The 13,798-nt window shown below is 34.9% G+C and overlaps 1 protein-coding gene across 8 annotated transcripts in view; it reads right to left on the bottom strand.

Annotated features, from left to right (window-relative positions):
• The window catches only part of LOC140496913 (solute carrier organic anion transporter family member 4C1-like), a 121,830-nt gene that overhangs the window by 88,821 nt on the left and 19,211 nt on the right, over positions 1–13,798 (bottom strand). For 7 of the 8 annotated variants that reach the window (XR_011964447.1, XM_072597328.1, XM_072597327.1 and 4 more), the window contains 3 exons: positions 11,142–11,405; positions 3,519–3,704; positions 696–792 (listed from right to left, as the gene is read on the bottom strand). Coding sequence is in view for 7 of the 8 variants with exons in the window: in XM_072597328.1 (XP_072453429.1) it covers positions 696–792; positions 3,519–3,704; positions 11,142–11,405 (547 nt within the window). In the remaining variant the exon portion in view is untranslated. The remainder of the gene's footprint in view (positions 1–695; positions 793–3,518; positions 3,705–11,141; positions 11,406–13,798) is intronic. The other variant, XM_072597325.1, reaches the window with a different exon arrangement.

Below are 13,798 nucleotides of genomic sequence, written 5' to 3'. Positions count from 1 at the left end.
TGGCTTAGGGAATGGTTATCTTGTCTATGTCTGTTAGAGAGTAGACTCTATTTTAGATTTTACTGGCATTATTTGATACAGGTTGGCATCAGGGGTATTTGATCTTTTTTTTCCACTGCAGCACTACTGATGAAGATCAGTCTTAGCTTATGATGTTTTTGTCTATGGCAAAGCAATCTGAAAATCCACCTTTACTGGATCGTAAGTGATGGCAGAAAGAGGATATCAATCACCTGGACATTTACTTAATGTACTATATTAATCATTTAACTAGCTTCGAAGTTGGAAATTAGAAAGGTAAAAGTAGGTAAGTAAGTAAAAAGTAAAAAATAAGTCAGAAACTCTAGGTTCTATGGATGATGCTTTATCATAAAAAAATGAATCTTGTTATCTTCACTTAAAAAGACATTGTACACCATAAACAGCAAAACACTGATAAAATTAGTGACAGCATTAAATTCATATTTGGTAATTTGTTAAAAATGCTTTGCAGCCTTTATCAGATACAAATACACAGTGATATAATTAACTTAAATACAATGGAAAAATTCTTCATTTATACAAATATTCTTTCTGAAGAATTATAAACACTAAAGAGAGAAAAACGTTCATTTTACGAAACAAGTGCAGCATCTATAAGCAACATTTTACACAATTAAAAATGACAGAAAACATGGAAGAAAATAAAGACTTACTCTTCTTCTATATTGGCATCAATATAGATGGTTAGAAGTTGTCCTCCTAACACATAGCCAATGGCAGGGCCAAGGACAGACATAGCATAGCCAATTCCTAGAAAATAAATTTTGAACATCAATACATAACTTCATTTTCAAATATTAAGCTCAATAATGATTAACTACCTCCTACTGTGACTTTTAGAAGTAATGATACAACTGAGCATGGAGACCATTTAAATACTAATAAGATTAAAAATAAAAAGTAATATAAATAATTTTTTTTACTTGTAGGTATTAAATGATGGAAAATAACTTCTGTTGAAAGGTCTTGTTTTTTTGAGTTGCCATATTTTTTAGAAACACTGGACCCCGAGTATACAAGAGGTCCTGGAACATGTCAAGGACAAAACCCCGCCCCACCCCACTCCTACACTGAAATAATTTGTTGTTTGCATCCCAACCTGGACTCCCTGTGCATCCTTGGGAATCAAGAAAGGCACCAGTCAGTCTGCACTATGCTGAGAAACTACTTGTGCAGCTGGGACCCATGTAGAAAATCAGACCATCATATCCTCATAGTCTAGCAGTTCCCAAAGGAAAAGAACGTTGCTTTTGCCATCTTACTTATTCATTCTCCTACCTTTCAAGAGGGGATTAGTCTATTTTTCCTCCTCTATGACTTTCCTTTTTCCCTGTAACTCATATAACAAAGCTTTCCTTACACTGCTGGGCTCCTTAGTATAGTGAGTTCCCACAGCATGTACCTTTCTCTTCTAAGAAATCCAGCTGCAAACATATCTCTTATAGGTTTGTGATATTGTCTTTTGGTTACCATTAAGTAGGATTTAAAGAACTCATTATCCAATCCATAAAGAAATCAGTATGATTTAATATATAAAATTCATTATTACTGATTTCATTTTTAAAAAGGTAAATTTTTTTAACATCTTCATATGCAGAATTACAATAATCTACTACTTTCTATAATACAATAATATAATTTTCTTTAATTTTAAATTAAATTGGGAATCTAAGCTAGCATCTACTTGTACTTGTTTATGAATATAATTTATTTAAATTAAGTTTATATTTTTAAAAATTGTATTAGTAACTTTTTTATATCATCTTCATTTCCAAATATATTCTTTCCCTCACCCATTCTCAGCAATTATTTTCTTATAAAAAATTAAAACAAGAAAAAATCAGTTCATTAAAATCAATCAACATATTAAATGAATATGAAATGAATGACAGCACAGATAATTATTTCATACCAATAGTCAACCACTTCTGTAAATAAAGGAGGGAAATGCACTTTCTCAACTCTTCCCTATGACAAAGGTTGGTTTTTATTAGTTTCACCTAATTTTAATATTAGTTAAAGGTAATGTAATTAGGAATATGGTATATATATAATAATTATATACATCATAACTACTTATATCATAATGAGAAAAATGATTATTAATAGCCAATGATTTGGGAGGTTCAGAGCTCCCCCATTTCTAAAGTCGTCATTTCTAAACAGCCTCTGAAGGACAAAACTGATAATAGCAGGTAGGATTAACATTCTCCCCATTCTAGATATTGTTACCCACTGAAAGTTAAGGTGAAACTCCCAGCCCATTGTCTTCTGCTCAGGCTTGAGTGGGGAATGTAGATTCTTGGTCTAGATTTCCTCAAGATTGAGGGTGATTTGGAAGTAAATAACAGGAGTGTATCCCCTCGCCTCTCATTACAACAGGTCCAACTTTCAGTGTACTATTCATCCTCCTTCATTACTTGTTAACCAATCAGAGCAGATTGCCACCCTCAGGAACATTCACCCTTCCAAGGGTACATAAACTGTGAGCCCACCACTATGACTGGTCTTTGGCACTCGAGTGTCACTGATCTTTTTATTAATAAAACGCTAGCATTATTAATAAAATGATTAATTATCCAGAAATCATGCCTCAAACTTTTTAAATATCACCATAAAACTTTGTATGAATTTTGACTTATTTGATACTTGACTTATCCACACCACAATTTTGATCAGCGGCATCAATAATACTTTACTTCTAACATTATCAAATAAATAAAGAAAAAAATTTCCGCTGTTTCAGTGCCAAAAATAAATAAATAAATCTACCACAACTTTACATATCCAAATCTGTTGGGATCAGATTTAATCTCCATATAAAAGAATATCAAGGAGACTCATCTTGGGTTAAGAAAGATAGCACGGTATCACTTACACAGTACAATATGTCCTTGCATGCCCTCGCAGAGGTCTACCAATTTTAAAGTCTGATTCCATTTCACTTCCCTGTCTCCCTCTGACCCAATATAGGTTAAGTACTAACGAATCCAAAGGGATGCTTTGTACAACCAATCCAAATAGCACAAGAGTGGCGTTAGACTTAGACCTTTAAAGGTCCTGACATTAAAAGAGAAGAAAACAAAACCAAAGAGCTACTATGAATTAGAAAACCTTGAGAATCTCTCATTTATCATATATTTTAGCACTCAGGTGCCAAACCTCAGGTAGTTTCTGAAGTGCTGGTGGCCAGAAAGCCTTCAAATACAATTGAATTTATATCAGCATAACTACTACCACTTACCACAATCAAACCCAAGATCTGCAAAGCTCATAATCTAAAAGCAGAAATAAGAATTCATTTTTCAGGTCCTAAACAAGTAGGTGAGTGAATATAGCAAAACAATTTGTTCATCTCATGGAGAAAGTCTCCAACATTTGGATCAGTAACTGTGAGATTTAAATGATTATATCCAAATGTAGAAAATTTCAACAAGAAGTCAATATGGCTAAACTATAATAGTAAAAGAATTCACCTATATAGAGAGAGGACAAGTGTGTGGGAACACTGTCATGAATGAAAGCTGTTCCCAAGGTATAGAGAGGTGTTCCTCCAACTCCTAGCAGCATCTGTCCAAGTATGAAGACATATAGGTAGTTTGAAAGCGAAGATGTTATGTAGTGTTGGCAAGTGCTGTTGATTCTTGTTTCTGGGCAAGTATCTTTAAAGAAAGAGATGAAAACAATTAATTTTTTCTAACTGTTTCAAAATATAAATGCACTACAGATAATATTTTCTTCACCAAACATGAAAATTTTAACTATCTCTTAATCATCACTTTTGGCATCATAATTCACATAATAAGAATTCTATCCAACATTCAAAGAACAATGAATTCTAATATTACCTAAATTGTTTGAAAAATAGTAATCCTAACCCAATTCTATGTGATAAAAATGGTCCTCTTTCTTAAACCAGGGAGAGATAAAGAAAATAACTAGAGACCAACATCCATAATGAACAATGATAAAATATATGTATGCGTGCGTGCGTGTGTGTGTGTGTGTGTGTGTGTATGTTGCAGAGTATTTAGAGTAACACATGAGAACGATTATATAATAAGTGCAGGTTGGGTTTATACCAAGAATGCTAAGTTGGTTCAATATTAGGAAAAATTATAAATATAATGGATCATATTAGTAGCCCCCAAAAAGCAAAAATTATGTAATTCTATCAAGAGATTCAGAAAAAGCTTTTGACAAAATAGGACACTAATCTCTGCAAATAAAAAAAACCCACTGGGATCAATGAACTTTCCCTTAACATTGTCAATAGTATCTACCAAGAGCTTTAAATGAGAAACCCTGGAGGCTTTTCTAGAAGGAATAGACATGGGGTAAAAACAAGGCTGTCCATTTTCATTACTATTTGATGTTTCATAAATACTAACTAGAGCAATAAGATGAGAAAAAGATATTTAGGGAATAAACATACACAAAGGAAAAACAAAATGATCACTTTTTGAACATTATATCAACATTAAATACAGAAACTTGGGGTCAGCAAACATTAATTTAAAGAATTAGTAACTTCAAAAAAGCAGGAGGATACGAAAATCTATCAAGCATCAGCTTTTCTGTATGTTACCAACAAAATCAAAGATGAAGAGAAATGCAAAGAAAGCTCACTCATAACAATTAACGAGTATTTAAAATATTTGGTGTTTCAGTTCCCGAAACACACACACACCCACACACCCACCCACCCACCCCCCCCCACACACACACACCCACACACCCACACACACACACACACACACACACACACACACACACACACACACACACATTATGTCAATACAATTACAAAGCACTCTTCTTGGAAAGAAATATTTAATTAATTGGAGACATCTATTCATATGTTTGGGTCACACCAATATAAATTTTAAAAATTATAATACTACTTACATTAAATTACAGTCATTTATACCAATCCGCTAACCAACAAATTACTTTATAGGAGTGGAAAAATTCATTTGGAGGAACAAGTAGTCAAGAACCTCAAGGGATACTTTTAAGGGATAATGACAAAATTAAGGGGGAATGTGGAAGAAACACCACCATCAGATATTAAATTATAGTTCAAATGAGTAATCCTCGAAACTATCTGGTACTAACTAAAATACAGAAAAGATCCATGGAAAAGATTAGGTACACAAGACTCAGAAACAATAAAATACAGTAGCACAGTGTTTCATAAATCCACTGACTCATAATTCAATAAAAATTGTTGGGAAAGCTAGAACGTAGTGTGGTAAAAATTTGATTCAGAGCAATATTTCACATCATTTATCACAAGAAGCTCCAAATAGAAATGTGAGCTAGTTACGAAAGGTCATATCATAAACAAATTAGAGAAAAGAAAGAGGTTAATCCTTATGACTACGGTGAAGATGCTTGCATTAGCAAGGGATAGAGAAAGTGAGAGGAGATAACATGGCAATGCACGTAATGTAAAACTTTTTGACCAAAAAGAAAATCACAGTGCCTAGAATTAAAAGATAAATAGCAAGCTAGAGGGAAATTTTCTGCAGCACATTTCTCTTAATAAAGCCTTGATTCTCACAATGTTAGGAACTGATACAAATGTATAAGAAAACCCAACACAGATATGATCAAAAGATATGAATAGGTAGCTCTCTGAGGAAAAAAACAAACGCTATCAATAACCATCTGAAAAAATGTTCCAAATCAACAACAAAAAAACTTGCTACTTTACACAACTCTTAGTTTCTGTTTTACAACCATGAACTTGCCAAGGAAGGCAAAAAAGAGAAATGGCAGCTGTTGTAGAGGCACAGGAAGACAGGCAAAATTTAGAACTACACCCCAAAAGGAAATAAACCACGCAGACATACTCTTTGACTTAGTTATGAGCTAATTGCTTTAATACAGTATTACAAGTTAAAGCGGGAAAAGATCTATATATCCCCCCAAAATTTATAGCAGCACTTTTTGTAAAGAATTGAAAACAACGTGGGTGCCCATCAACTGGAAAAGGGCTGAACAAAGTATGGTACATGATTATGATAGAATATCATTGTACTGTAAGAAGTGACAAATTCAAAGAAATCTGGGAAGATATGTAGGCAGAGTAAAGTGAGTACCGTCAGGATAACAATTTATACAACTACACACAACACTGAAAAAGTAAACAGTTTTGAAGCACTTATGTAAACTATGATCAATAAAGTGATCCAAGGCAACTCCAAAAGACTGTTGATGAAGCATGCATCTCACATTGGCAATAGAACAGAATTGCAGAATGAGACAGACATTTTCAGACATGGTCAAGGTATGGATTTATTTTGCTTTATTGTAATTTTTTTATACCAAAGAGCTTTTACTGTTGGAGAACGGAATTATAGTGGGAGACAGAGATAATAATTCCCTCCCCCAAAAGAACAAAAATAATGGCATTGAAACATTTTTGAAATACACAAAAAAGAGCAGAAGGGAATTGAGGAGACACCCATAAGCAGGGTAGTGATGGAACCACTATTTTAAATTAAATATATACTTTAAAAAGGAAGCTATAAATAACAGTAACTCATGGCTCTCTATATAGTTCCTTTTCTGTTCTTCTTTACATATGAAAATGTTTGTATTTGTTGGTGTCTTTCCAGTTCATAATAATGAAAAATAGTTTTTAAAAAATAAAGTGAATATTTATTCAACAAATATTTACTGAGCAACCAGCTACTTGTAAGGCATCATGCTGTGGACTAGTTACTTATTTATTCAATGTGATGATACACTGGTAATAAATGGTCAGCTATGTGTACCTACCCACCAGTATGTATAGAATCAAATAATATTTAAGTGCTCATATGTATACAGTACTATACTAGGTAGTTATATGTATTTGTTCATATTTACCCGTACCTGAATCTTACACATCTCCACTGCCTACCTTGTCCAGGAAACCTTGGCTGATGCCCCTGATCAGTGAGGACGTTCTTTTTCAGAGATTATATAGCATTTTGGTATGCAACTCTCTAATACACCAACATATAATACTGAGTATTATGGTTATGTTTATATCAAATACTCCTATTAGAACATAGGCTTTCTAAGGTCAGGGACCATGTCTTATTTAAACACCAGTGTCTACTATAAACTAATTCATGGGTATTAATGGGGAAGTATTTTTTCGATCTTTGCTATATAATTGTGATGTATCTACTAACTTATCTAGCATCTAGCACAGTGCACATACTGACTTCTCACACACCTTACATAAGCATTCAGATACTTAGACTAAAGAAAAAAAATATTTCCTCATTGATCTTTATTTATGTCTCTGAGATGATAATATAGCTACATCAAAAATTATCTAAATTTTACTGTCAATTTAGAATTTTTCTTTCATGTGCCATTAAATGTTTATAATGAAAAAATATATTACATCAGTAACAACTTCAGATACAAAATGTGGTTTTATATATGTCTGAGAATATAAAATTGGGGTAAAATTTATTTTGTTATTAGGAAATATCATTTAAGGATATAATGATTGTTTCCATTTTTAAATGTTCATTTATGACTTTTGGTAAAATGACTAAGAAGTAATTAGTAAGCCCAGACCCTTATCATTACCAGGAAACAGCAAGAAATACACCAAATAAAGAAAGCAGAGGAAAGATATCTTTTTGAGGAAAAGACTACGGAAAAACTAGCATGTTGAACAAAAAAATGAATAAACAAAAAAGATCTTGTAAAAAAAAAGAATTATTTAGAATAAAAGAACCTAAAAAAATCTCCAGAAAAAGAGAAATACGTGCACTAACTACATTTACCTAGGAAAGTGAAGGAAGTAACCACAAGAATAAGAGAGAAAGATAGACAGAATTTTATTCAGACTTAAAAAAAAAAACTCAGCAAGTATTCATTAAACCCTTAGTATGTGCTAAGCACTGAGTGGGTTACAAAGAAAAAGCATAAACAGCCCCCTTCCCGTGAGGAGACAAAATGTAAATAACTTCACCAAAAATGGTGGAACAAAATCCTGAATAACACAGTTGAGAAAATCATATAAACAAGCTTCCTACGAGTATTAGAACTAGAGGACAAAATGTAGTTTGATCAAATCTACAAGATTCCATCAGAAAATACAAAATTTATCTAACTCATAAGTGTGGCAGCTTAGGTTCGGAGCTTTCAGGCTAAACAAAGAAATTTTGAAAAGGGTAAGGTTAAACAGCTTACTTACCAAGACATTTCACCTGAGTGTCAGGCACTGTGCTAAGTTCTGGGCATACAATCAATAAAAATTATAGTTCTCTTTTGTATATTATACCAAAATAAAAATGCAATCAATAAAGAAAATATGAATGTAATCCAATTCAATAAGCATTTATTGAGTGACTAGTATATGGCAACATCTCCAGTCTTCTTGACTTTTATTTTGCCATGGGACTTCAATGACTCTGGAAGAAGAGAGTGAGGCTGTCAATTTTGTGCAACTCTGCCTCACTTAATCCAATTCATGCTGGAGTCGTGATACCACCTTGTGATGTCACTGGTCCTCTTCAGGAAGGACAAACAACACTTACATGGCATAACAACCAGGCTTAGGTACCAAGATACAAAAAAAAAAAAAAAAATGAAACCGTTTTTGCTATCATGAAGCTTAGGCTCTACAAAGTGAAAACAATATGTACCTAGATAAGTGTATACAAATAAATACAAACCAGACTCAAAATAATGTTTTAGGGGAGGGGGCTAACAATTGCTGAGATTAGAAAAGACCTCACACAGAATGTAAGATCTGAACTATATTGTGAAGGAAGGTAGGACTTTTGTAGGCTGAGAGAAGGAGGGAATACAATCCAGACACGTGTGGTAGGCTGTGCAAAGAACATGAAATGGCATTGCTAGCCAAAAGTTATGACTCCATAAGACATGGCGTAACCTGATTTGTTACTAGGTAGTAACCTGATTTATTACTAGAGAAAGGCACATGCATAAGGGAACTCCTTATGTGAAGGAGTCCACAATACAGATAAAGTCTTGGATATTTATAAGAGTATAGCACGAAGGGGAGGTTCCATGGGAGGAGTGGAGGACAATGCCCTCCCAAATGGGAGTGGTATAAGAGGAGGAAGGGAGAAGCAGGGGAAGGGGAGCAAGAGTGAGCAGGAGGGCACCGTGAGCTTTGGATCCTGGAGGGAAAATGTTCTGTTTATCTGAAAGGGTCTCAGGTGTACAGTTTATTAGTCTGGGCAAGACTGGCCAGAATCAGACTTGTACTTGACTCAACCTCAAGGGCACTGAAAATTTAATAGAGTTCAGTTGCAAAAGATCACTGTTATATTAGTTTAGGGGGGATTCATCTCTGAAAAAGGGGCAACTCAAAAAAACAAGTTCAGGGGGCCCCTCCACCGCATGTACAGGGAATAGCAAGTAGGCCAGTTGTGCTGGAACAACTGCATCTCTTATAATTTGAGACCAGTCTGGAAAAAATAGGTTGATGTTGGATTTTTAGGGGCATTGAAGGATAAACAAAGGACACTGTACTCCATCTAAGAAGCACTGAAGTTCTTAAGCAGGGTAGAGACCTGGTCAAATCTACATTTTAGTAATATCAATTTAGCAACTATGTGGAGGAAAGGTTGAAGAAAAAGATGAGGGAGACCAGCTAGGAGACTACTGCAGTATTTCAGGTGAACAGGACAGAATCAAGTACATATTTTTGTGTGAGTGAAGAGAAGGAGATGAACACTGAAGATGTTATCAAAATAGAATTCATAGGATCTGGCAACTGATTGAATATGTGAAGTGAGGGAGTAAGCAGTCAAGGATGTCTCCCAGACTGTAAACCTCAGTGAATAATAGTGCATTTGATAAAAAAAAAAATGAGAAGTTAGGAAAAATGGTGGATTAGATGGCAGGTTTGAGGGGAGAAGTTGGGGTGGGAAGGAACACTGCAAATTCTATTTTGACTCAAAGATGCAAATGGTAATCCAAATGAAGCTACCTGAAAGGCATGATATAGAATTGGATAACAGGAGAGAGATGAGAGCTAGATAAGTGAGATTTTTAAAGCTATACACATGACAAAGATCCACCAGAGAAGATGAGATCACTAAGCAAGAGGGTCTATAGAGATAAAGATGCTAAGATAGCCCCAGGGTGTACCATGCAGAGACCAAGATGTAGATGATAAAATAGAAGAAGGAAAATCATGGGGGTAGAATAAGGAGAATCTAGAGAGAATAAATAGTCTAGGACAAAGGAGGAGTCAATGGCATCAAAAATGACAGAGAGGTCAAGAAGAACGAGAACTAAAATAAGGCAAGATTCAGCAGTTAGATTTTTAGTAACCTTGGACAGAGTAGTTAAGGTTTTTTAAGACAATTTTGTAGGCATCAAGGAAGTAAGGAGGGGTGAACAAGGAGAGAAGGAAAGGGGGTGGGAATGGGATGACTTAAGAGACAAGCTTATGGAGCAGACTAGAGGGGGCTAGGGTCATGGGCACAGGCATGGAGAGTAGTTAGCTTTAGTAAAGAGAGGAACTACCTCTTCCTGGACACTGGAACAAAGGGGGAGAATGAGAGATGATACTGAAGGTGACTGAGGTTTAGAAGTACGGAGCTCCTCATGAAGTGCTTCCATTTCTGAGGCTCAGTAATATTATCTGACATAATGGAAAGATGAAAGAATAAATAATGGAAACACAAATAATTGTGGTAAAGAAAATTATAACAATGAGACAACAAATCAGTATTTGAGAGAAAATACTTCTGAATTATTTATATTAACAAAATAATGGAGCATGTAATTAAAAACTAGAAAATCAGCAAATTAGTGATCTCAGAACACGCATTAAAGTATAAATTTGAAAAATCAAATAAGATGACTGAGCTGATATTACCAAAGAACTTTTTTTGAAAAAGCCAAATGTGACTGAAAATATCTTTTAATCTAATTATACACTTTTAAGCACAGTACAAGGCACACAATAAACAATAAATGCGTTTTTCATTTATTTATTCATGGCTAAGGGTGTCATAGGCTAAGTCCTTGATCCAATAACAATTTTCTTCAAAAGTTAAACTTTTTTTTTTTAAAGTACAAGTTGTTAGGAAACATCTTACCTTTAAATTCAGATGCCAATTGATATTTTCCACTGGTAAAATGAGGCAAAGAAAATACAAGTGATCCCAATCCTATCATGAAGGATGCAAATGCAAGCCATCTTGGCTTGTGTCCTCTTTCTCCATAAAATGATACGAATAATGATAACAAACAAAATGAAATATCATAACTTGATGACACCAGACCAGTCATGAAACTGCTCAATTGATAGCGCTTCTCAATGGTGGAGATACTGATATTTACTAATCCATTTACCACAATACCTACAAAGAAATAAAAAAGACGTCATGAGACTATGTATATTCAAAAACTGTAAAAGACAACCACAATCAATACGTTGAAAAGTGAATTCTTGAAAGAATTTATAAATGACTCCATTTTATCCTATGTTCAACATTTTGTTGTGTATGACCCTCGTGTGAACTGCGTGACCAGCAGCAGTAGCTGGTTCCTGTCAATATCTTTCTTCCTTCTCCTAACTTGTGTAAAAAGACCCCCCCCCCCCCCCAAAAAAAAATCTGTGAAATGTTTTCTCTTTTTTTAATCTAGCCTGGAAGGTAGTTTTTTTTCATTTAGTGAAACTAGCTATACTAACCAGGATGCAGTCTTTTTCTATCTCCTGTAGCCAATGATATACATTTTGTTTCTTAACGAGCATACTTTATTTCTTTGGTATAACCAGCTGCACTATAACGAACAGTCATATACTTTTTCTTTGTTTCATGTAATGTATAAATACTACTAGAAAAATTGTGAATAACACACATTTCCATCAATTGCTGGTGAGGTATGTATCATACTGAGTGTAATAAAACTTGCTTTTCTGATTCTTGCTGGTTTACTGGCACTAGCTAGTTAAATTGGCAAGATATTATTTTACATGATCAAAGTTCATGCAGTACACACATTTCATGCAATACATTTCAAGAATCCTTACTACTGTTTACTGTTATCTATAGACTGGCAGGTTAGTCTCCCTACTTTCTGAATGATTTTAACACTTCTCTCATGGTATTCTTCACTATTTCATGCCCTACAAATTGATGTTACACATGATCTTAACTGGGTTCTCACTGTAGCAAGGCAAGCCTCTTACACCTCCCTAATTGATTCTCTCTCTCACTTACCAGAGCAGTTATTCCAAAACGTTCTATCTCTTCTCAAGTCTTTCATCGCATCCCTTTCCACCCTCTCTCTCCCCTGAGGAGCTCACCTCATGGTGAATGGAGGCCATTCACTGAGACATCCTTTGCTCCTCAAATCACAATGATCTTCCACTACTATGGCTTCTTTATGCTGTCTCACATAAAGAAGGGGCCCTATTCCTTGCCAAGGCAGTGTACCAGTGATCCTATTCCATCTCTGCTCTACTGTGGCAAATCTCTCCTATCATCCCCTCTTTCCTGTTTACTACAAATATACAATTCTCCTCCATTAGAAACTTTCACTTGATCCTGCTAGCTATAACTTATATCTCATTCCTCTTTTGGCCAAATTTCTTACGTCATCAAAAATTGTTGCCTATACCTTCTCTTCTCGTTTCCTTCTGAACCTTCTGAAATCTGTCTTTTTTCCTCATCCAACTGAAACTACTTTCCAAAAATCACTACATCTCTCTTAATTACCAAATCTAGAGGCCTCTACTTGTTCATTCTTCTTGACTTCTCTATAGTCTTTGGCACTGTTGATCATTCCCTTTTCCTGGATACTGCCTTCTCTCTAAGTTTTCAGGACACCACTCTCTGTGCTCTGTGGCTGGTTCTCCAGGTCATGCCCACTAACTGTAGACACTCACCAATTTAGATAAATGGAAGACATAGAATTTCTAGCATACCTTGAGAAGCAAAGGGAAGACATAGCTGTGGTGAAGAGGAATAAGTGAGAAGATTGACTGGCTCTATCAACACAATGAAGCAGAGAACCTAGGCTGAGAGAATTCCCAAGATAAAAGGTCAGCTCTTCTCCAAACTTTCCTTTCTAATGTCTCTCTTTCCACATACACTATATTATAATATGCTATTATATTACCTAAATGTTTCCAATAAACTCAATTTTGCCTCCGCCACAAAGAAGCCAGGAGTTAATAACAGACAATTATAAATGTGAGGCTAGGCAGAGAGTCTAACATCTGTCTTTTTATTGTTCAGTCGTGTCTGACTTGTCATGACCCCATGGACCACAGCATTCCAGGCCTTTCTATCCTCCACTGTCTCTTGAAGTCTGTCCAAATTAATGTTCACGATTTCCATGACACTATCTATCCATCTCATCCTCTGCCATCCTCCTTTTCTCCTGCTTTCAATCTTTCTCAAAATTAGGGTCTTTTCCAATGACTCCCATCTTCTTGTTACATGGACAAAGTATTTAAGCTTCAGCTTCAGTATTTGACCTTCCAATGAATGGTCTAAATTAATTTCTCTAAGTATTGACTGATTGGAGGAGTGATCCAAGAGGGGAACTTCTGCCTAGGTATTAGAAATTTTCTTAAATGGGGGCTCAGAAGAATTATGACTGAACTTGGAACCTTTCATCTGAAACTCTCTGAAGCAGAAGAGATGGGGAAGAAGTGGTCTCAGGGTGATTATATTTCTCCCTCTGCTTCAAATAAGTGAATTATTTTAAAAGCATTACACTTACATGCTTTATTCCCCCATAA

This window comes from Notamacropus eugenii, chromosome 3, assembly GCF_028372415.1.
Source record: "Notamacropus eugenii isolate mMacEug1 chromosome 3, mMacEug1.pri_v2, whole genome shotgun sequence".
Classification (NCBI taxonomy): domain Eukaryota; kingdom Metazoa; phylum Chordata; class Mammalia; order Diprotodontia; family Macropodidae; genus Notamacropus; species Notamacropus eugenii.
This window is presented reverse-complemented; position numbering and strand designations above follow the sequence as displayed.